Source organism: Dendrobates tinctorius, unplaced genomic scaffold (genome assembly GCF_039654945.1).
Source record: "Dendrobates tinctorius isolate UK_male_01 unplaced genomic scaffold, ASM3965494v1 ptg000094l, whole genome shotgun sequence".
NCBI classification, from domain to species: domain Eukaryota; kingdom Metazoa; phylum Chordata; class Amphibia; order Anura; family Dendrobatidae; genus Dendrobates; species Dendrobates tinctorius.
In genome coordinates, this window is record NW_027361762.1 from 1,971,768 (window position 1) to 1,996,001 (window position 24,234).

The 24,234-nt window shown below is 48.3% G+C and overlaps 1 protein-coding gene across 3 annotated transcripts in view; it reads left to right on the forward strand.

Annotated features, from left to right (window-relative positions):
* Window positions 1-24,234, forward strand: part of SREBF2 (sterol regulatory element binding transcription factor 2) — a 93,321-nt gene that overhangs the window by 47,803 nt on the left and 21,284 nt on the right. For all 3 annotated transcript variants that reach the window (XM_073586641.1, XM_073586642.1, XM_073586643.1), the window contains 3 exons: window positions 7,749-7,933; window positions 22,033-22,294; window positions 22,395-22,564. In XM_073586641.1, the coding sequence (XP_073442742.1) occupies window positions 7,749-7,933; window positions 22,033-22,294; window positions 22,395-22,564 (617 nt within the window). The remainder of the gene's footprint in view (window positions 1-7,748; window positions 7,934-22,032; window positions 22,295-22,394; window positions 22,565-24,234) is intronic.

Below are 24,234 nucleotides of genomic sequence, written 5' to 3' on the forward strand. Positions count from 1 at the left end.
ATCAACAAAGAGCAGTCGATCCTGATCCCAACTCAGCGTCTCGTATTCCTGGGCATGGAATTCGATACCAGCCAAGCTCTAGTCTTCCTTCCAAAGAAGAAATTTTCGTCCCCCGACGGGATCAAAGCTCTAAAGCGCCCGGTCCCTCTTCCCCTTCGGCTCTGCATGAGAGTCCTGGGGAAAATGGTTGCCTCCATGGAAGCAGTGCCATATGCCCAGTTTCCCTCCCACCCTCTCCAGCTGGCCCTCCTGTCTGCTTGGGACAAGACAACGATCTCCCTGGACCGTCCAGTGCTTCTGCCTCTCAAGGTGAGGCAATCCCTAACTTAGTGGACGCTTCCCAACTCGGTCCTACGTTGGGAGATCCTTCGTTCCCATTCGATGGCAGGTCATCACCACCGATGCCAGTCTCCTGGGTTGGGGAGTGGTTTTTCTCTGACAGCGCAGGGCCTCTGGGATGCCCAGGAAGCTCTCCTTGCAATCAATCTCTTGGAGATCAGGGCAATCTTTCTTGCCCTCATCCGCTGGCAGTCCATCCTCGCGGTGAAGCCTGTCCGCATCTAGTCGGACAACGCCACGGCTGTCGCGTACATAAATCACCAAGGTGGAACTCGCAGCAAGCAGATCATGCTGGAGGTGGTGAAGATTCTGCGTTGGGCGGAAAGCCATGTCCCCGCCATATCAGCTGTCCACATTCCAGGAGTGGACAACTGGGAAGCTGATTTCCTGAGCCGTTAAGGGCTCGTGTCAGGCGAGTGGTCTTTCAACCCCGCCGTCTTCCACCAAATTTGTCTGAGGGTGGGGCGTTCCGGATGTCGACCTCATGGCGACTCGAACAAACCACAAGGTTCTCCGGTACGTAGCCAGGTCTCGGGATCCGATGGCTGTCGGTTGCGATGCTCTTGTGATCCCGTGGTCCCAGTTTCGCTTGCCTTATCTGTTCCCACCCCTTCCCCCTGATCCCAAGAATCGTAAAAAAGATAAAGGCAGAAGGGGTCCCCGTTCTTTTTGTAGCTCCGGACTGGCCACGGAGGGCCTGGTATGCGGAGCTAGTGAACATGCTCTCCGACGTTCCCTGGAGGCTACCAGACCGTCCAGACTTTCTATCGCAAGGGCCCCTCTTCCACCCGAATTCTCGGTCTCTGAATTTAATGGCATGGCCATTGAGGCCGTGATACTGAGGTATCCAGGTTTTTCCCACAAGGTCATCCAGACCATGATTAAGGCAAGGAAGCGCAACTATCACAGATGTTGGAAAGCCTTCTTTCGGTGGTGTGAGGTCAACAGTTTGTTTCCTATGACTTTTTCTATCCCCTCCATTCTGGGTTTTCTGCAGACAGGTCTCGACTCTGGCCTTTCCCTAAGTACCTTAAAGGGTCAGGTGTCCGCTCTGGCTATCCTTTTTCAAAGGGATCTGGCTTCTCTACCCCAGGTGAAGACTTTTCTTCAGGGCGTCACTCACATAGCGCCTCCTTACCATTCTCCGGTCAAACCATGGGATCTGAATCTTGCTTTGGGCGCCCTCCATCGTGCGCCTTTTGAGCAGATTCAGGATGTTTTCTTTCCCTCCTCTCGTGGATGGTAGCCTTCCTTGTCGCCATTACCTCGATTAGGAGGGTCTCAGAGTTGGCAACATTGTCCTGCCATTCCCCTTTCCTAGTTTTGCACCAGGACAAGGTAGTCCTCAGACCGGTTCCCGCCTTTCACATCAATGAGGACATCGTCCTCCCTTCTCTGTGTCCCTCTCCAGCTCATCCCTTGGAGAGATCCATTCACATGTTGGACTTGGTCAGGGCTATTCGAATCTACCTTGCTAGGACTGCTCCCTTCCGTCAGTCCGATTCCCTGTTTGACGTCTCTGAAGGTTGTCGGGGAGGATTTCCAGCTTCCAAATCCACCATTGCTCGTTGGATTCGTTCATCGGTTCTGGAGGCATACCGCGTCCAGGACAAACAGCCTCCTCCGGGGGTGAGGGCTCACTCTATCCGGGCTGTGGGAGCTTCCTGGGCTGTTTGTCACCAGGCTTCAGCCTTGCAAGTTTGCAAGGCTGCTACCTGGTCATCCCTCCATACCTTCGTGAGATTTTACAAGGTAGATACTCACGCCTCTGCTGATGCAGGCTTGGGTAAGAAGATACTGCAGGCGGCGGTCTCTCACCGGCCGACCTAAGTACCCTTCTCTCAGCATTTATTTCCCACCCTTGGGACTGCTTTTGGACGTCCCATGGTAACCTGTGTCCCCCAATGAAGCGAGAAAGAAAGGGATTTTTGGTACTTACCGTAAAATCTCTTTCTTGGAGCCTTCATTGGGGGACACAGCACCCTCACTTAATGTTGTACTGTGTTGGCCAATGTGCCGTTGTTTTGGTTGGTACATAGGTTGAGTTCTTATGGTTGAGTTCTTATAGTAGCTCCTTATACCGCTTTTGCACTAACTGAGGTAATTTGGGCCTGTCGGTAGGTGTATACTGCTGGGGAGGAGCTAACTTTTTCTTATTTGCATAGTGTCAGCCTCCCAGGGACAGCAGCATACACCCATGGTAACCTGTCTCTCCCAATGAAGGTTCCAAGAAAGAGATTTTGAAAAGAGGTTTTGTGACGGATCCGCAGAAAGAAGAATTTTAAAGGAGCCGCAGAGAGAAAGAGAATTTTTTCCGTCCGGCAGAAATTATTTCAGGGTTAATTTTCTCCCTGACTTCCTTTCTCCGGGCATGCGCACTGGAAAATGCGGATCCAACAACAAAAAAAGTTGCAGGGTCAGGCATGCCGGCGGATGAAAAAAATTTGGCGGATCCTCACAAAAACGGATCCAACGGATGGCCATCCGTCAAGATCCGCCAGTAATGCAACTCAATGGGGAAAAAAAACGATCCGCAAAAAAAAGGTGGATCCGTTTTTTTCAAAACCTGGCGGATTTTGACTGTTGGTCAAAAACGGAAGTGTGAAAGAGGCCTTAGTAGTTTGAACTGATTCGTTGGGGAATTGGGAGCCAATGGAGGGATTTGCAGAGGGGAGAGACAGGGGAGTAGCGAGGAGAGAAGTGGATTAGTCGGGCAGCAGAGTTGAGGACAGACTGGAGTGGTGCAAGAGAGTTAGCAGGGAGGCCACAGAGGAGAGTGTTGCAGTAGTCAAGGCGGGAGATGATGAGGGCATGTACAAGAGTTTTAGTAGATTGAGGGCTGAGTAAGGGACGAATTCTGGAAATATTTTTGAGTTGGAGGCGACAGCAGGTTGCAAGAGTTTGGATGTGTGGTATGAAGGACAGGGCAGAGTCGAGAGTTACTCAGAGGCAGCGGATTTCAGCTGCGGGAGAGAGCGTGATGCCGTTTGCCATAATAGATAGATTGGGTAGGGAAGATACGTGAGATGGAGAAAAGATAATGAGTTCAGTTTTGTCTACATTGAGTTTCAGGAAGCGAGAGGTGAAAAACGAGGATATGGCTGATAGACACTCCGGGATTCTGGACAGCAGAGAGGTGACATCTAGGCCAGAGAGGTAGATCTGAGTGTTGTCCACATATAGGTGACACTGGAAGCCATGGGACTTTGAGTTATCCTAGACCAAGAGTATAGATGGAAAAAAGTAGGGGCCCCAGGCCAGAGCCTTGGGGGACTCCTACAGAGAGAGGGCGGGATGAGGAGGTATTTATCTGGGGATGTACTTTTTTCCACATGAAGAAAAGCGGTCACCCCATGAATTCATATAAACAAACGTCATATGGTCTGTTTTTTATCTTATGCCCACTTAATATACTGATGTGGATGCAGGATCTCCTACCAACCATGGGTGTCTAAAGTATTGGCTCCATCTGGTGGAGCGCACTCTGCGTTCCACCAGTACGTACTTCCCTAGTGGAGGGACCATGTGACTGGACCGACGTCACTTCTGGTCACACGTAATGGCACCATGCTTCTGTCTGGTGGAGTGAATTATGTGTTCCACCCGGACACCCTATCATAGCGATCATGTGACCGGTCTTACATTTCCGGTCACATACTTGCGGTCTGCCCACTCTCTGGAGTGCAGCATGCATTTCATTCGGAACTCAGTTTACTGGTATGATTTATTTATTTATTTTACTCCTTTTATATAGCGCCATTAATTCCACAGCGCTTTACAGACATTGTGCGCCCCAATGAGGACAGTGCCTATAATCTACCTAATTTTCGGTCTATCCAGTGGCACCTTTTGAAATGGGACAGCTCTACCTATAAAAATCATAGACACACATAAGACCTGATGACATGCGGTCTGCATAATCTAGAAGCTGATCGGAGCCCTTCACCCTCAATCCTCTAATGAACCCCTGACTTCATTTGTGAGGCGGGAAACGCATTGGTAAGTGATGTTGTTTCACCACAAGATAAGGGATACCAACTTAGGCTATGTGCACACGCTGCGGATTGATCTGCGGATTTTGTGAAATCAGCAGGTAAATCCGCAGGACAAAAGTCCTGCGGTTTATCTGCGGTTTTGCCCTGCGGTTTCACACCTCAAAAGGAGTCAAACCGCTGCGGATTCCGCACAAACAATTGACGTGCTGCCTATTGTAATCCGCGGAAAAATCCGCAGCATCTGCATAGCGGTTTTTGTTTTGCATAGGCTAACATGGTACTGTACACCGCTGCGGGTCCGCAGGGCCAAATCCGCTGCGGATCCGCAGCAGAATCCGCAACGTGTGCACATAGCCTTATTGTAGTTGGGAGCTTATTAGAATTCCCACTATGACGATGTCCACTTTATATCTTGAACATTGAACCAAAATTATCTGAATAGTGATACCTACATTCTTGGCATATATTATGTCTGACATATACAATACTACTATACTTGGAATCTCATTTGACCTATTTTTGATGATGTTGACAGTAGTCTCTGTTTCTTACTGTGGGAGGTAGTCTGCACTGTCATCTTAGCATTGAATGTCGACATGTGATTTGAGTACATAAAACTCATTTGTGATTCCCACTATACCATTAGTCAGCAGGCTATACAGCTACCCAGAAGGCGTACTCTCCAAAAAATCCAAGTTAACCAGGCAGTGAGCACTTTATTACAGCCTGTGTATTAACCCAGGCTCTCACTGATTAAACAGGATACTGTCAGGTTCTCTAATCAATAAGCACTTTATGGGTGTTGGTGAGAGATTCCCTTTAGGGTCAGACAGGTTTAGTCTACGTTGCACGGAGGCGCCAATTCGTTTCACCATTGGGTGCCAACTAGAGATGAGCCAATTTGTTCTGATCCCTGCTTATTCGGCAAGCTATAGTGCTTACAGAGTAAGCTGCAGAGGGAACCCAGTGACATGGAGAGCGCCGGCTGATAAGCTGTGCAGCTGCATGTGTCACGGCTTTGTCACTGTCACAGCACATGCATGGGAGAGCCTGTGTGTTGGCCCTCCATGCATGTATCCGGGTTCCCTCTGCAGCTTATTCGGTAAGCACTATAGCTTGCCAAATAAGCAGAGACTCGAACAAATTTGCTCAACTCTAGTGCCAACCTCTGCTGCCAGGTAGGAAAATGAGATATCAATTCGATTCCCTAGCTATATATAATTTCGGTACTTATTTTAATATTTGACCTGGTTTATGACTATTGTGTATACACACCTATGTCTGATCCTTTCACTGAATTGTTTTTATAGAGTCTGGAGCATTTTGGAGGAATCAAAAGCTATTTTTAGGTCTGATTTATTTATTTTTTTTCATACTTATTCCAGACCACATTTTTGGTTTTGTAAGTAATTGGGCACAGCTCTGCAGTGAGATCAGGAAAGTAGACTGTCAGTTATTACGTGTCTCACCTCTTTTTGTTTCATATAATGTAAGCTCTGGAGGCAGATTCTCGGAGATCTATGTCCAACCCATAGATCTTAACAGCTCATTTACTTATTAAGAAAAACATAGATTTCTCTGAAATAAGACATGAAATCACAGTGATTATTTGAGTCAGCTTCCTATGACCAATAGGCCTATATAGACAGCTTAGGAGGGGTGGTACTACTGACAGATGCCTCTTAACCCTTTTAAGGACTGTAAGTTGATTCAATCAAATTGGTTTCAATTTAACACTGTGGTTTGTCCTCAAAGGGTTAAAGCAGGTGAGGGAGGTGCAGGGTAGCATCTAGAACTGCGGATGGCCATGGTTATTTCTCACTGCCATGCTCGTACCACTTCTGCTTTAACCCCTTTCTGATGTTGGGTATAATAGTGCGCCCACATCAGAATCCCTCCCTTTGATGTGAGCTGCGGCGCTGATCCCACATCTTTCCTGGCACATGTCGGCTGTTTTGAACAGCTGACATGTGCCTCTAACAGCCACGGGTGAAATTCGCGATCCACCCACAGCTGTTAACCCATTAAGTGCCGCTGTCAATCATTTAACTCGTGCTTCTGGCATGCTCGCCCATTGGTGACCCCGTCACCTGATCGTGGGTCACTGATGGGTTGGCATTACAACCAGAGGTCTCCAGCAGACCTCTATGGTTGTCATAGCAAGTGAGCATTTCTGCTACATACAGGCAATCAGATAACTGCAGCTTCTAGTCTCCCATGGAGACTATTGAAGCATGCAAAAAGTAAAAAAAAAAAAAAAAAAAATTTTTTTTTTTAAAAATATAAAAAAAATATAAGTTCAAGTCGCCATTCAAAATAAAATGGATAAAAAAAATCAAACCTACACATATTTGGTATTGCTGCGTTCAGAATCGCCCGATCTATCAATAACAAAAAAAAATAATTAACCCGATCGGTAAACGTCGTAACGAGAAAAAAGTGAAAATGCCAGAATTACTCTTTTTTTTTTTGGTTGCCGCTGTATTGCAATAAAATGCAATAACGGGCAATCAAAAGATGATATATATCAAAATAATATAAAAATAAATGTCGGCTCGATGCGCAAAAAAAATAAGCCCTCACCCAGCCCCAAATCACAAAAAATGGACATGCTACAGGTCTCAGAAAATGGCGCTTTTTTTTTTTTTTACCATTTAAATAAAAAAGAACCTAGACAGGTTTTGTGTCTATGAACGCGTAATGACCTGGAGAATCATAATGACAGGCCCGTTTTAGCATTTAGTGAACATGGTTAAAAAAAAAAAAAAAAGAGTGCAATTGCACTTTTTTTTTTTTTTTTTTTTGCAATTTCCCCGCTATTGGAATTTTTTTCCCGTTTTCCAGTACACTTTATGTTAAAACCAATGATGTGAGGTTCAAAAGTACAACTTGTCCTGCAAAAAACAAGCCCTCACATGGCTATTTTGACCAAAAAATAAAAAAGTTATGGTTGTGGGAAGAAGAGCAAAAAACAAAAGCAGAAAATGGCCTGGCGGTTAAGGGGTTAATATTCACTTATATTATGGAATCATCACAAATCATCAAAAATGGCTTTGGTGAGTGCTGCCACTTTATTACTACTTTTATACATGAATTTAACAAGCACCTGCTCATTCTGAGCACCCGAGTGTTTGTGCAAAGTGGTCCTTGGAACAGCACCAGTGATCTGATACGACCATCCTGGGGGCACTGCCGACCTCCATTATTCCCTATGGTCATTAATTTGTGCAGATTGGTGAATCTACGGTGACCAATATCTATAGTATGTGGGAGAGATGATGCACTATAAGGATGTAGAAGCCTTTAGTGTACTGTCCTACATCATTAATGATAAATATACATTGAGACTAATCCGTGTAATGCTGACATACTGTGAATGCTGGGTATAACCACTTGTGTCTCATTATACTGCAGGTCTGTCTGGGAGCTGGCTTGACTGGCTCATCCCTACATTAATTCTCTGGCTGGTAAATGGCGTGATTGTTCTCAGCGTCTTCATGAAGCTACTGATCCACGGAGAGCCGGTGACACGGTTGCACTCACGTTCTTCTGTAAAGTTTTGGAGGCACCGAAAACAGGCTGACCTGGATCTCGCTCGGGTAATTTTATCACTTCTTCGTTTAAATTTTTTTTTTTTTATTTAGGTCCCATTATTTGCTATTTAGTTTCTTAAATAATTTGTGTAGGTGGTTATAATTTATATTTTCAGCCAGTGAGGGGAGAAGTCGTCAACTGCGGCTGATGGGAGCAGAAATGGGTTTCTGCTCAGTCACGATAATCCCACAGTGCCAAGCCACAAGAAGGCAAAGGAAAACCTATGAGGCAGATGACAATTATCTCTTATGTGGGAGAAATTCCTTCTGAACACCAAAAATTGATAACCAAATCCACTACACATCCATCTGTAAGATATAGTACGTTTAACCCGTTCACGACTGCCGACGGTATATAAACATCAGCACTTGCTGGCCTTTGAGCAGCACCGTTTCTTTATGGTCATCATTCTTACAGGGCTTGTGACCCCCAGAGTCCGGCGAGCTCTGGAATTCCAGTGCAGAGCAATAGTTCTGACCCTGTGTTATCTTCTAGATGCTGCGATTACGACATTTAGAAGTTTGCTCTCTCACCCCTCTGCCATCCCCACAACGTGATCACGTGGAACCAAGGGTTGTCATCGCAATCGGAGAGCAACTATGGTGGCCTGTTAGACCCTGCTACTGGCTGGGTCTAACAGGTGTTATTGCAATGTGTGAGAACAGCGATCAGAGAAATAAAAGTTGGAGTCCCTATACAAGGACTAAGTAAAATATTTAAAGAGAGATTTTTTTAAGGCTGTTTTTTAAAAAAAATTAAAAATCCAATAAATACGTTCATGTAATAACAAAATTAAACAAAAAATTACACGTATATGGTATTGCCGGGTCGGGAATGACCCGATCTTTAAAATTGTCACACTATTTAACCACTTCAGTGAACACTGCAAAAAAGTATGCTATTTCATCATACCGCTGAACAAAAAGTGGATTAACACCATCAAAAAACAAGCCCCGATAAAGCTCCATCAGCGGAAAAATAAAAAAAAGTTATAGCTCTCAGAACACAGCAATGCAAAAAAGAATTGTTTTTTTTCATAAGTTTTTATTGCATAAAAGCAAAACATAAATAAGCAGATAGAAATGGTAATGCTCTAATCGCACTGACTGAAGAATAAAGCTGCCAGCATAGAAAAACCTCTAAAAAAAAAAAAAAAAAAAAAAAAAAAAAAAAAAGTTGCTGAATTGCTGGTTTTTGTTAATTCTGACTCCCAAAAATCTGAATAGAAAGCGATCAAAAAATGTTACTTGCCTGAAAATGATACCAATAAAAACGTTGACTTGTCCTGCAAAAAGCAAGACCTCACATGACTGTCAGCCGAAATATAGAAAAATTATAGCTCTCAAAATATACAATCGCCGACAGAAGATTCCCCATAATGAAAGAGATGGAGGCACTGTGGACGCCATAGGACCTGTGATCCATCAGTGTCCATCTTTTCTCCTTCGCCTCATTGGGGGACACAGATACTGTGGGTGTATGCTACTGCCGCCTGGAGGCTGACACTAAGTGAAAAAAAGAGGTTAGCTCCTCCTCCGCCGTATACACCCTCGCCCCGATTGCGGGCGGAATTCGTTTTTGCTTAGTGTCTGTTGGAGGCACACGTCTCTGTTTCCAGACTGATATTTTTTTTTTTTTTTTTTACCCATGAAGATAAGACAGGGGCGACAGACCCTATTGAAAGGGTCCGATTTCCCCAAACCATCAACGGGTGACCACGTGTGAGTGTCGCCTCCACGTATCCTCTCCCGCAACGGGGATTTTTTCCAGACGTTACTTTTTTTTTTTTTTTTTACATGAAGGTGAGATGGGGCGACGGACCCTATTGAAAGGGTCCGATCTCCCCAAACCAACAATGGGCGAGCACGTGTGAGTGTCGCCTCCACGTACCCTCTCCCGCAACGTAGGATTTTTCCATTGCTTTTTTTCACGTGAAGGTGGACAGGGTGACGGACCCTATTGAAAGGGTCCGATCTCCCCAAACCAACAACAGGCGAGCACATGCGAGTGTCGCCTCCACGTATTCTCTCCCGCACCGTGGGAATGATGCCGGACTTAGCCCTGACCACCCTAAGGTATTGAAACCCTAGGCTGCAGAGGCACAAGTGCAGTCCGTGCGGGCCCCCACTGCGCCACCAATGCAAAGGCTGCGGTGCGGCAAGGGGGCGGACGGTCCCTCTCCTCATCGGTTGAAGGGGTTAGATGAAGCCAGGGTGCCTGCACCGTCCTTTGTTTCATACGGCCCCCCCTCCCCTGAGCTGGAGCTGAAGCACGGAGGAGGGTGGCCTGGGAGGGCTCCTGCAGAGGCGCAGGGCGGCAGCCCTTAGCTTCATCTGGGCGCCACAACGCGCTCCCTGGAGTCGGGCAGCGGCGGACCCGGTTCCGGCCTTGGCTGGGGTTCGGCGATTCCGCCCCCCCCCATGGGCGATATAAAAAACTTAGGCTTCGGCCGTCGCTAGGCCTCGGTCTGAAGTCCCCGGCGTCGCGTCACGTCGGCCCCGCCCTCCATGGCCTGGGCGGACGCAGAAGAAATTGAGGCCCCGGGAATCCCTAGCTTTCCGGCAAGGAGTTCGGATACTTCGCCAACCACTCCCTCACACCGTTTCGGCATGAGGATTCTAGGAAAAATGGTGGCAGCAATGGAAGGGATCCCGTTCGCCCAGTTCCATCTCCGCCCCTGCAGCATGCCCTCTTGTCATCCTGGGACAAGAACCCTTTCTTCGGTCGTCCATGACAGCACCACCTGAGAGAGGGGATCCGCCCTTTAGGAACAGGAAACCTACAGATACAAAAAGGCGGCACCTCTCCCACGCATCAGTTGGTTTCCTGTTCCTAGAGGACGGGACTTCCTTCAGATCATCCATCATGGAGTCGTCGAGGGATTCCCAGGCCGGCTGACCGACCCAGGTAGCGGGGGGTTCTCCTACCTCGGTCACGCGCGGGTCCCTGGAAGCGCCACGGTGGGGCCGGGTAGGTTGCCACGGCAGTGGTCGGAGCAGGTGGAGCACAGGGTCCGGTGGACTGCCGCCTCCATATTGCGGGCACCAGGTATGTATGCCCCGGGCCCCTCCTGGTGCGTTCTCCCTCGGGGGTCCAGTCCTCCTCTCCTATCCGGGCGGCGGTGGCAGGTCGGCGCGCGTGGGGCGGCAGGCATACCGGAGCCGGGGGCGCCGTGCCGGCTCCTTCCGCGCGCTCCCGCGGGCTATGATGAGCGGCGGAAGGGGCGGGGCCGAAATCGGAAGTCGGGTGCCGGCCGGCTTTTCAGTGCGCGCCGCGGGTGCACGGCGGTCCGGGGAGGGGGTGGCCGGTACAGGCGGGGGGGTCCCAGGGGGGGTGCCACGCCAGAACCCTGCTGACCCGGCTGGGAGGCCTTAAAAGACAGGAGGTGACACTGCTGGGGTGCTTCTGAAGGCCCAGCAATGGAGACGACCGAAGCCCCCCATAGAGCAGCAGGACGAGGCGCAGGAGCGCCCACAGAAACAGGCCACGGTGAAGCCTCATGCAAGTGGCCAGCAAAAAAAAGCAGAAACGTCCGAGCGAACAGAGCCACAGAAGTTCCTCCAGGATAAAGGACCCTCCTGCCTCCCTCCGTGATCCGGTACCTACCTCATCTGCATGGGTAAGAGATCTCCGTGAATGTACCCTGATGCAGTGTTCCCTTATGTTTTTTTTGCAGGGGAGGAAAGCTACAGGAAAACAGAAGCACAGGGAATGTGCCCTCTGTAGTTGCCCCTTGCGAGACGGCCACCCTAAAAAGTTGTGTCAGCCATGCGTGCGACAAACGGTAGGGGTTGGATAGGGACGGGAGCCCAGGGGTAGATTGACAGGCCCTTACACTCTCCCCCGTCCATACAGGTAGCGGAAGAAACGCCAGACTTCACCACAAGCCTGAAGGAAATTATTAGGTCGGAAATGAAGGCCCTATCTAAAAGGGATTCTTTTAAAAGGAAGAGAAATTAGTCTCTCAGGTTCGGAGTCCTCAGCCGCCCCTAGGAACTATGACTCCTCAAATTCCCCGGTCTCCGCTTCGTCTTCTTCAGAGGAAGACTCAAGCCGATTCTGCTTCCCCTTAGATCAAATGGATAGGCTGGTTAAAGCAATAAGGTCCACCATGGGGGTAGCAGACGCAAAACCAGAACTTTCCGCACAGGATGTGATGTTCGGGGGTCTAGATCCCAGAAAGCGCAGGGCCTTTCCTTTAAATGACAAAGTCCAGAGCCTGATAGATAGGGAATGGAAAAGACCTAAAAAAAGGTGCTCCTTGCCACCTGCCTTCAAGCGGAGGTACCCGTTCGATGATCCAGTGGTAAACAGATGGGATAAGGCCCCTAAGCTGGACGCGGCAGTAGCCAAAGCCTCCAAAAAATCCTCCATACCATTCGATGACATGGCCTCCTTAAAAGACCCGCTGGATAAAAAAAGCGGATTCCTTCCTAAAGGGAACATGGGAGATGTCAGCAGGCGCTTTAAGACCAGCGATAGCTGCCACATGTACGGCCAGATCCATGATGGTCTGGCTAGATCAACTGGATTCCCAACTGAAGGACGGAGCCTCAAGAGCATCCATCCGGAAAACCCTACCAATCATCCAAAGTGCTGCCGCTTTTTTGGCTGATGCCTCAGCAGACTCTGCGAGAATGGCGGCGAGGACCGCGAGTTTATCTAACGCAGCACAAAGGGCTCTCTGGTTAAAATGCTGGCCAGGAGATATCCAGGCCAGGTCACGACTCTGCTCCATTCCATGCGAGGGGGAATATCTGTTTGGCCCCGTTTTGGATGAAGTTTTAGAGAAGGCCGGGGATGATAAAAAGAAGTTCCCCAGTCTGCCGAACCCTTCTTATAGTCGTCCCTTTACTAGGAAAGGATATTTCCGTAGAAGGCCGTCCAGGGACCAGGGCAGATGGGATGACAAGAAAAGGAGAGGTACAGGTTTCATGTTCGGAGATGGGGGGCGCCAGGAAGGTCCAGCCCGTGACACTAAAAAGCCGCCCCAATGACTAGCTGCTCCGGTAGGGGGGAGACTAGCTGCCTTCTACCCAGCCTGGTCTAGGATTTCTAGTAGTAGCTGGATACTGGGGGTGAGAGCTGCGGGTCTACGACTAGAGTTCACCCGGGTCCCCCAAGATCGTTTTAAGGTCACCCCGCACAGGACTTCCACATCAGAACAAGCTGCCCTGGAGGCCGAGGTTCATGATCTTTGCCGCAAGAAGGTCCTAACTATGGTTCCAGAAGGAGAAAGGGGAAAAGGTTTCTACTCCCCTCTGTTCCTGGTCCGCAAGCCAGATGGCTCCTTTAGGACTATAATAAATCTTAAGTCCCTCAACGAATTCCTGGTCATACGCCCGTTTAAAATGGAGACAATTAATTCATCAATAAAAATGCTGTTTAAAAATTGCTTTATGGTAGTGTTAGATTTAAAAGATGCTTACTACCATTTACCCATTCATGCAGCTCATCAGCGCTTCCTCAGAGTGGCGGTTCAGTTAGATGGGTCAGGTCAGCATTTCCAATATGCGGCCCTCCCCTTTAGGGTGGCAGTCGCTCCCCGAATATTTACTAAAGTGGTAGCGGAGGTTATGGCCCATCTACGTGAATCAGACATTCTAGTAGTTCCCTACTTAGATGACTTCCTGATTGTAGGGAAAACGGTGAAACATTGTATGGAACAGCTACAAAGGGCAATGTCTGCCTTAGAGCGGTTAGGTTGGCTGCTTAACATTAAAAAAATCTCGGTTGCAACCGATGAGAGTCCAACAATTCTTGGGGTTGATCCTAGATTCTGAGAAACAGGAATGCCGTCTGCCTCCGGAGAAGCTTGTTCGCCTACACTGTCAGGTCCTGAACGCTTCCAATAACCCCACCATGTCCCTCAGGAAAGCCATGTCCCTTCTGGGTTCTCTTTCTTCCTGCATCCCGGCTGTCCAGTGGGCCCAATTCCATTCAAGAACACTACAGGGCGAAGTTTTAGTACATCAAAGAGTGCTCGGAGGTTACTTAGAGGGCCAGCTAACCTTGTCCCGGAACACAAGGGAGTCTCTAGAGTGTTGGCTAGACAAGGATAATTTATCCAGAGGGGTTCCCTGGGAGTATGACATATCCCGAATAATCACCACGGATGCTAGCCCTTCCGGTTGGGGGGCCCATATGGGTGAGATTCTGGTACAGGGCCTATGGGAGCATCATCAGATAGAGATGTCATCTAACCTGAAAGAGTTGACAGCAGTAGAACAGGCAGCTTAGAGACTACTTGTGTATCTACAGGGCCATCATGTGCGGGTGTTCTCCGACAATCAGGTCACCGTGGCTTATATCAACCACCAAGGCGGGACTCGTTCCAAACCCCTGATGAATGTGGCAGAACGGTTGTTCCAGCTAGCAGAGCGGCATTTTCTATCTTTAACAGCGCTACATATAAAAGGGAAAGAAAATATCACAGCAGATTTCTTAAGCCGCAATCTACTAAGACAAGGAGAATGGTCCCTAAAAAACTCCATCTTCGACCTGATTGTACAAAAATGGGGTCAACCAGAGGTAGATCTCTTCGCTACCATGGAAAACAGGAAAGTAAGGCAGTTCTGCTCCCTAAATCCCAGAGAGAACCCCCTGGAGGTAGATGCCTTTCTGATAAAGTCGGACTTCAGGCTAGCCTTCCCTCCCCTATCACTACTACCCCTGGTGTTGAGAAAAATCAGGAGGGACAGAGCGAGGGTTATAGTTATCGCTCCATTTTGGCCCAGGAGGTCATGGTTCTCATGCCTCAGGACCATGTCGGTGTCCGAGCCTTGGGTCCTTCCAGACATCCCCGATCTCCTATCCCAGGGCCCAGTCTTCCATCCTCAGGTGGCTGGCCTACATCTGACGGCGTGGAGTTTGAACAGACATTGCTAAGAGATAAAGGCTTCTCCCCAGACCTGATTAACACTCTACTTAAAAGTAGAAAAATCATCACTACCAAAATCTGTCAGGATTTGGAAGAGATTCCTTCAGAACTCCGGAATAGTCGCTGGGGGTTCAGCACCTATAAACCAGATCTTAGAGTTTCTTCAGAAAGGTCTCGATATGGGGCTTTACACTAGTACCCTTAAAGTACAGGTATCAGCCTTGGGGGCCCTCTTTAGCTGCAACATAGCGGGTAATTACTGGATCAGTAGATTCATTAAAGCAGCAGATAGATCCAGGCCAATAGTGAAAAATAGGTTAATGCCGTGGGACTTAAACCTAGTCCTCACGGCTATGACAGAGGCTCCATTCGAACCTATTTCATCAACTTCCATAAAAAACCTGTCCCTTAAAGTAGCCTTCCTGGTAGCTCTAACCTCAGCTCATAGGGTGAGCGACATCCAGGCATTATCTAGGCGTCCTCCTTATACAGTTTAAAGACGATAGAGTAACACTCAGACCTGATCCGGCGTACCTACCTAAGGTAGTTTCTAGCTTTCACAGGACACAGGAGATAGTCCTTCCATCCTTCCTTCCTAATCCAGCTAATGAGAAGGAATAGAAACTACACACCCTAGATGTTAGGAGATGCCTCAATGAATATCTGGCAGTTATCGATCCCTGGAGAAAAGATAATGCCCTGTTTGTCTCCCATCAAGGCCCTAGGAAAGATTGTAGAGTGTCAAAAAGCACACTAGCTAGGTGGATTAGAGAGGCGATCTCAATAGCATACACCTCAAAAGGCAGGTCGCCACCCGGAAAGCTGAGGGCGCATTCCACCAGAGCCATGGCGACCTCGTGGGCCGAGAGATCAGAAGTCTCCATCGACCAGATATGTAAGGCGGCTACTTGGTCCTCTCCGAGCACCTTTTATAGTCATTATAGGCTAGACTTGGGTGCTTCCACAGACCTCTCTTTTGGTATAAGGGTGCTGCAGGCTGTAGTCCCTCCCTAAATAGTTATTACTCTCTGTAATTCTCTCAGGTGGTACTGTCATGGACGACCGAAGAAAGTCGTAGTTACTCACGGGTTAACGGTATTTTTCGGAGTCCATGACAGCACCCGTATATTCCCTCCCTTTTAGTTTAAAATTTTGGGTGTGCACTTCTTCCCCTTATAGGTACACGGGTAATTTAAATAGTCATGTAAAGTATTGTATATAAATTATGCTGTTAACCGTTGTGGTCCTCTTGTGCTCTGTAATCCAACTGATGCGTGGGAGAGGTGCCGCCTTTTTGTATCTGTAGGTTTCCTGTTCCTAAAGGGCGGATCCCCTCTCTCAGGTGGTGCTGTTATGGACTCCGAAAAATACCGTTAACCGGTGAGTAACTACGACTTTCACGCTCAAACACCGATGCCAGTTGTCCTCTCAGGTCAGACAGTCACTCGAGTGGTGGACGATCAGTCCCTCCCTTTTCCAGGGGAAGCCCTTTCCCCCAGACCATTGGCTGGTGGTCACAACCGACGCCAGCCTCCTCGGCTGGGGAGCGGTTTTTCGCCACCATACGACCCAGGGATGGTGGTCACCGCAGGAGGGCACGCCTACCGATCAACTTGTTGGCGATACGGGCGATCCGGCTGACTCTGCAACATTTTCATCACCTTCTAGCAGGCCGCCCCGTCCGGATTCAGTCAGACAACGCCACGGCGGTGGCTTACATAAATCACCAACGGGGCACCCGCAGCAGAGCACGGTGATATTGGCGGTCCACATCCCGGGGGTATAGAACTGGGCGGCAGACTTCCTCAGCCGGCAGGGGCTTTCATCCGGGGAATGGTCACTACACCCCAAGGTCTTTCAGCAGATTTGCCAATGGTGGGGAACACCGGATGTGGATCTGATGGCCTCCAGGGTGAACTACAAGGTGCCCATGTTTGTCGCTCGGTCCCGGGACCCGCAGGCAATCGCCGTGGATGCGCTGGTTCTGCCATGGAACCAGTTTCGCCTCCCATACTTATTTCCCCCGCTGCCACTACTCCAGAGGGTCCTCAAAAAGATCAAGGTGGAAGGGGTTCCAGTGATTCTGCTGGCCCCATACTGGCCCCTTCGGGCGTGGTACGCAGATGTAGTGCAGCTGCTCGCCGACGTGCCATGGCGACTGCCAGAGCTCACAGATCTACTTTCGCAGGGGCCGATCTGCCACCCGAACTCGGGGGCCCTGTGTTTGACGTCTTGGCCATTGAATCTTGGATTCTGAGTCAGGCGGGGTTTGGGCGCAAAGTGGTTGCTACAATGATTAGCGCCTACTTCGGCACAAGTTTACCACCACACCTGGAAGGTTTTCTTTTCATGGTGTCGAAGCCGCGGTTGTTCTCCTCTGAGATTCTCTATCCCTAACATCTTAGCCTTTCTCCAGTCTGGCTTAGATTCAGGCTTGGCCCCCAGTTCTCTCAGGAGACAGATATCGGCTTTATCCGTACTTTTTCAGCGCAGGATTGCGACCAATTTGCAAGTAAAGACTTTCATCCAGGGTGTCTCCCACTTGGTACCTCCCTATAAGACTCCTATGAATGCCTGGGACCTTAACCTGGTCCTAAGCGTTCTGCAGGAAGCTCCATTTGAACCGCTACAGGGTGTCTCTTTGCCATACCTTTCCTGGAAGGTAGTGCTCCTCGTAGCTATAACATCAATTAGCCGGGTTTCTGAGCTGGCAGCTCTATCTTGTCGAGCCCCGTTTCTGACTTTCCACAAGGATAAGGTGGTTCTCGGACCAGATCCTTCTTTTTTGCCAAAGGTCGTTTCTTCGTTCCACATCAATGAGGATCTTGTCTTGCCCTCTTTTTGTCCAGCATCGGTTCACCGTGTGGAAAAGGCCCTTCATACGTTGGACCTGGTGAGAGCGCTCAGGAGGTACGTGTCACGAACGGCACCCTTTCGTAAGTCAGACGTGCTGTTTGTGCTCCCCGCAGGTCTCAAGAAGGGACTCGCTGTTTCGAAATCGACCATAGCCAGGTGGATGCGGTTGACTATTCAAGAATCTTACCGCATCAGAGGTGCACCAGTTCCAGCAGGGATCAGAGCACACTCTACTCAGGCGGTGGGCGCCTCTTGGGCTCTTTGGCACCAAGCATCGGCAGAACAAGACTGCAAGGCAGCAACCTGGTCCAGCCTGCACACATTTGCCAAACATTACAATATCCATACTCAGGCTTCAGCGGATGCGAGCCTGGTTAGAAGGATTCTCCAAGCAGCAGTGGCGCACCTTTAGACAGGAGGTGCATGTAGCTTGGATCGGTGAGTCAACTTCCCACCTAGGGACTGCTTTAGGACGTCCCACAGTACCTGTGTCCCCCAATGAGGCGAAGGAGAAACGTGGATTTTTGTGATAACTCACCGTAAAATCCTTTTCTCCGAGACGCTCATTGGGGGGGACAGCACCCACCCTGATAGCCAAATTGGCTTCTGTTTGTTTAATTAACCCAAATGTAAGTGGTGAGGGTAGTGCTCTGGATAACTGTGCTCCCAAATGTTATGAAAAATGTTCCCAATAAAAAGATTTTAACTCAATCCACAGAAAAACAAATCCCCACTCAGGTCTGTCATCTGTTGACGGAAGTATAGGGGCTGCCTCCTTACTGGTAGCACAAAGGCTCTGGAAGAGCACTGTGTTCCCCAACACTGTGCTTCAATAGTAATTTTCGTCCACTTATGGGGTGTTGGCGTACTGAGGAGAAATTGCATAACAAATTTTACTGTTCGTTTTCTCCTATTACCCCTTTGGAAAATTACAAACTTGGCGCCAAAGCAACGTTTTAGTGGGAAAAATAGTAATATTTAATTTACTCAGCTTAATGTTATACAATTTTGTGAGGGTTACTCACTGTTCACCTAGATGTATTCCTCAAAAGATGTAGTTTCCAAAATGGGGTCACTTGTTGGGTTTCCAGTGTTTAGGCACATCAGGGAGTCTCCCTCCCAACACAACATGGCGTGAGTTCCAAAGTTCCAACTGTGCTCCCTCCCTTCCAAGCTCTGCCATGCGCCCAAACAGTAGATTTCCCCCACTTATAGGGTATCCGTGTACTCAGGAGAAATTGCACAACAAATCGTACAGTCTATTTTCTCTTGTTACCCTTGTGAAAATGCTAACTTGGGGGCAAGAGTAACTTTTTTTTATGGGAAAAAGTAAAATGTCCTTTTTTTTTTTTTTCCTTTCTCATTCCATTAATTCCTGTGAAGCACCTGAAGTGTTAATAAACTTCTGGAATGTCGTTTTGAGCACCTTGAGGGGTGCAGTTTTTAGAATGGTGTCACTTTCGGGTATTTTCTATCATATAGACCCCTCAAAGTGACTTCAAATGTGATGTGGTCCCTAAAAATGATTTTGTAAATTTTGTTGTTAAAATGAGAACTTGCTAATCCAATTTTAACCCTTATAACTTCCTAAGGCTGGTTTCACATTTGCGTTGGGCAGAGCTGCGGAAGGCTGCGTACCTCCTCCGTTAAGCCCCGCCCACTGCTGCACCTCTTCCATTCAGCTACGCCTACGTCTGCATGCGTCCTGCGTACCTATCTTTGACATTGGGTACGCAGGCCATGTGGATGTATGTGTCCATAGGCGTCGTTTTCACGCGTCCACTGACCGCAACAAAATGCAACATGTTGCGTTCGACGCAGTTCGGTGCAGCGTCAAAATGACGCATCAGCATGGCCTGCGTACCCAATGCTAAAGGTAGGTACACAGGAAGCATGCAGACATAGGCGGAGCTGACAGGAGGCGGTGCGGCAGTGGGTGGAGCTTAACAGGGAAGTACGCAGCTCTCCGCAGCTCTGCCCTACGCAAATGTGAAACCAGCCTTACAAAAAGAAAATGTTTAAAAAATTGTGCTGATGTAAAGTAGACATGTGTGAAATGTTATTTATTAACTACTTTGTGTGACATCACTCTCTGGTTTAATGACCTAAAAAATGAACGTTTGAAAAATGCTAAATTTTCAAAATTTTTGCCCAAATTCTGATAATTTCACAACTGCAAAAAAATTAACCTAAATTTACCACTAATATGAAGTACAATAGGTCTCAAGAAAACAGTCTCAGAATCAGTGGGATCTGGTGAAGCGTTCTAGAGCTGCTATTACATAAAGTGACAGTGGTCAGAATTGATAAAAATGGCCTGGTCATGAAGGTGAAAACAGGAGGGGGTGGGATTGAAGGGGGTTAAAGCCTTGTCTAGGACTAAAGTACTGATGAGCGGTCCACAGGCTGGATCCATAGGTTGGAAATAAGTAATGTAATTGTGGAACACAGCAGTGGCCGCTGCTGAATACTGCAAATTGTTTCAGTTGAATTGGAGGTAAAGGACAATACTTGGCAGTGGCCTCTAATATATGGTACAAAGAGGGGAATGGAAAATACTTGACAGCGGCCACTAAGCAATCTGTGGACTATGGTATTCTGCCATAGGGGTGGACATATCATTGGTGCAACCGCACAAGGATAAGGGGGCCACTACCACCCCCCAAACCAGCTGGAATTGTGCATTATGAAGAGCTATTGGACTGCAGAGCCCTGTTCTGACTTTGACCTCTCTCCTCCCTGTCACGATTCCGCCGCTGACACCGGTAAGTCACGGACGGAGGGATGCGACGCACTGCCGACACACGGGGGTGCTTATCTTAGTTATCCCACATGGGATAAAAAAAACAGCAAGCTAATCTTGCCCTAACAATTTATCGCAGGGGGGTTATTTTGGCTCTCCCACCACTGCCCACAATACTTCATGAAACTTTTCAGTTCCACTTTGGAACTCGCAGCTCTCCGGCGCCCCCCTTACCCTCAGATCAGTCAGGGATATACACCTGGGATAATTGGTCACCGGCCGGCTGCTTCAATGAGGTCTGGCCACCCGGCACGCTGCAGTGAGGGAGTTATAAAATGCTCTGGCCGCAGCCACCCAATTAGCTTATAAAATCCCTTCCGTCACTCTCAGCAGTACCCAAATCACACTTTGCCACCACCAGTTCCAGAGTTTCTCTGATTAAGTTAAAAACTTAATAGAGGGGTTCAAAGCCAACCCAATTCAGTAGCAATTATCTTAAAGGCACGTGTTCGTTTTTAGAGCATGAAGACAGACTAATAAAGTTATAATTTATTCCCCAAAAGGGGGGCAGTGATTACACAGATAAACGATGTTACAAAGTTGAGACATTAGGTATGTGCAATTTAAATATAAAATAAATGGGATTAACATAGAGATCAACACTTACAGTTGCTTTGATGGTCTGTAGGCTAACCATGTGGGGAGGCGGGGCCACACGTCCCACTGCATCTGGGGTCCTTTGGGCATGAAACCTCATGCTCGAATGAACAATTTTAGGGATGGGAGTACCTTATAGCTTTGAGTTTGTGACATCACGAAAGGGCGGTCTGGTGATGTTCCTCCCCCTGCTCTAGGAGTTACAATTCTGACTACAAAACTTGTAAGGACTATATCTCGCAGAGGGTACCTCGTATAAACACGCACATGGTATCTTTCTTTTTAGCCTGTCGAGGATAATAATTCAAGACCAAACATGCAGTAATTATGTCAACCGTTTAGGAGAAATCCAGTTCTCGGTTTCTGTGGGTGCTGGAACCGTGAAGATTATGGGCCAGAATGCTGGTTTCGTGTCCTACGCAGATATGTGATTTTTATATCTGTCGCGTATCGTGTTCGCGATCCAGTCTCTTTATTACCCATACTTATATCCAGCCACATGGTGCTTCAAACAAAGACATTCTTTCCCCCTAGCTTAATTAATATTCCTTAGCTGGAGAGGAGAGAAATGCTGGCACAGGATGTGTCTGGTGTCCTATTAGAGATGCAGGCAGAGGAGACACACACAGCTGCACCTGCTAAGGGGGGAGGCGGGGTCACATCTGCAGCGTGTGACAGGAAGACGTCTACTGTAGTTTAGAGAATGGAAGATTCTGGAATGTTCCAGAAAAGACATATCTTATCATACCTCACATTATCATTACACTCCCCATGCATCACTTTGGGTGCAATGTGTTTGCCCCCCACTAATCTTATATTGATGACCTACAGTAATCCGATATCTGGCAAAGCGTTTCATAGTCTCACTGCTTTACAGTAAAGACGCCCCACCTGTTGATCGTCTGTGCTTGTGGATGACAATGATAGTAAGCTTATATACACAATGTACTGCTTTCTTTCACACACAGGGAGATTTTGGAGCGGCTGCAGTGAATTTACAGACCTGTTTGTGTGTATTGGGGCGCTCTCTCCCTACTTCCCGCTTCGACCTTGCGTGCAGCCTGTCATGGAACGTTATCCGTTGCAGTCTTCAGAAGATCAGTCTGGTACGTTGGCTTCTCAAAAGAACCCCAGGTCACTGTAAGAAGGCCGAATTCCAGGATGAAGCCACAACCAGCGCTCGGGATGCCGCCCTTGTGTATCATAAGTTGCACCAGCTACATTTGACAGGTACTGTCCTAGACAGATGGCTGACGTACAGGAACAGCAACTGGGCATCTGACTGCATGTCTTCTGCCTCCATATTGACTCTTTCATTTTTTCACTTCAGGGAAGTTGCCGTCAAGCTGGTGTTGCTCAGGATTGAATCTGTCGCTCTGTGCGGTAAATTTAGCGGAGTGTGCTGGTGGCAAGATCTCCCCTACCTTACTGGCAGAAGTCCACCTGACCACCGCTGTGCAGATGAAGATCACATTCTCCGGGAGATTCTCTTTCCTCACTGTAAGTCTCACTAAACCTCAGTTTTACTGTCACACTTTATTATTACAGAAATGATACCCAAATTCTAATCAAATTTTACTTGAGTATTTCCTGTTTAACTGGAGTCTGTTATGACCAAACCTATAATTAAACTGCCAGTACAAGTACAAAGGGGCTTGGCCCCTATAAAATCATGCCTGTACTATAGATTTTACTGCTTTTGCTGTGCAGAAAAAAAGTTCTATTTCAAATGTGAACCAGGGCTCCTCGATGCCACCTTGGGCCTGATCAAGGGCCCCGTGCACCGTTCAGTCCTCTGAAATAACATGAGGCACATTGCCCCTTAGATGGTATATCAGCCATTGCTTGTCCACAGCGTTCACTGCCATCATAGACTCTTACGTGCTCTCTCCATGAGCCCAGCAGCCGCAGACAGTGTTAGTGTGTGCTCCTTTCTTACTTCGCCCCTGATTGTTGCAGCTTCTCGCTTACATATATGTCCATCAGAGCAGTGAGCCACTCAGTGTGGCGTTTTGGAGATGATAGAATACCTTAAAGGGAATCTGTCATCCTATTTTTCGCCCATCAGCTGCCGGCACCGACATCAGGGGCTTATCTACAGCATTCTGTAATGCTGTAGATAAGCCCCTGATGTAACCTGAAAGAGAAGAAAAATTAGTTAGATTATACTCACCCAGGGGTGGTCCTGGTCCGGTCCGGGTCCAATGGGTGTCTCAGTCCGGCGCCTCCCTTCTAACGGTGACGTTCTCTCCTTCCCGTCGTGGCTCCTGCACAGGTGCACTGCTCTGCCCTGTTGAGGGCAGAGCAGAGTCCTGCAGTGCGCAGGCGCCGGGAGAGGTCCGGCGCCTGCGCACTGCAGTATTCTGCTCTGCCCTCAACAGGGCAGAGCAGTGCGCCTGTGCAGGAGCCACGACAGGCAGCAAAGAAAAAGACGTCACAGTTAGAAGAAGGGAGGCACCGGACCGTGACACCCATCGGACCCGGACCAGACCAGGACCGCCCCTGGATGAGTATAATCTAACTCATTTTTCTTATCTTTCAGGTTACATTGTGGGCTCATCTACAGCATTACAGAATGCTGTAGATAAGCCCCTGATGTCGGTGCCGGCAGCTGATGGGCGAAAAATAGGGTGACAGATTCCCTTTAAAGGGAATCTGTCAGTAGCATCAGCCATCCTCCATCATCTATATGGACATGTAGGTCATAAGCTGAATAACATACCTGATATCTGTGATCTGATGGTTTAGTCCTGAGAAATCCATGTTTTCTTAATATGTCCACTATCTGTTAACGTCTCTTCTAGCCCAGAGACGTTATCGAGGGTTTGCCCCCAGCGCATATATTAACGCTTGGCATTGCCTCTGTAGGCATAGTGTTCCGTTCCCTGTATGTGTGATGCCTGGCTTTGTTACCTACAGCTCAGGCGTGTGCAGATCGTTACTGTCCTACGTTCTTCACAATGATCTGCTCTTCTATGGACACTGGCTTCAACTTCCTTCTGTTCAGGCACCAACCATCTACTGAGGAGTGCAATGAAGGTAGTGTCCATAGAAGAGCAGGACACGGCACAGTGATCACATCACAGGTATCAGGGTATTATTATGTTGTTCGGCTTCCTATGACCTGCATGCCCATGTAGAGAACCTAGGGGGGCTCATCCTACTGACAG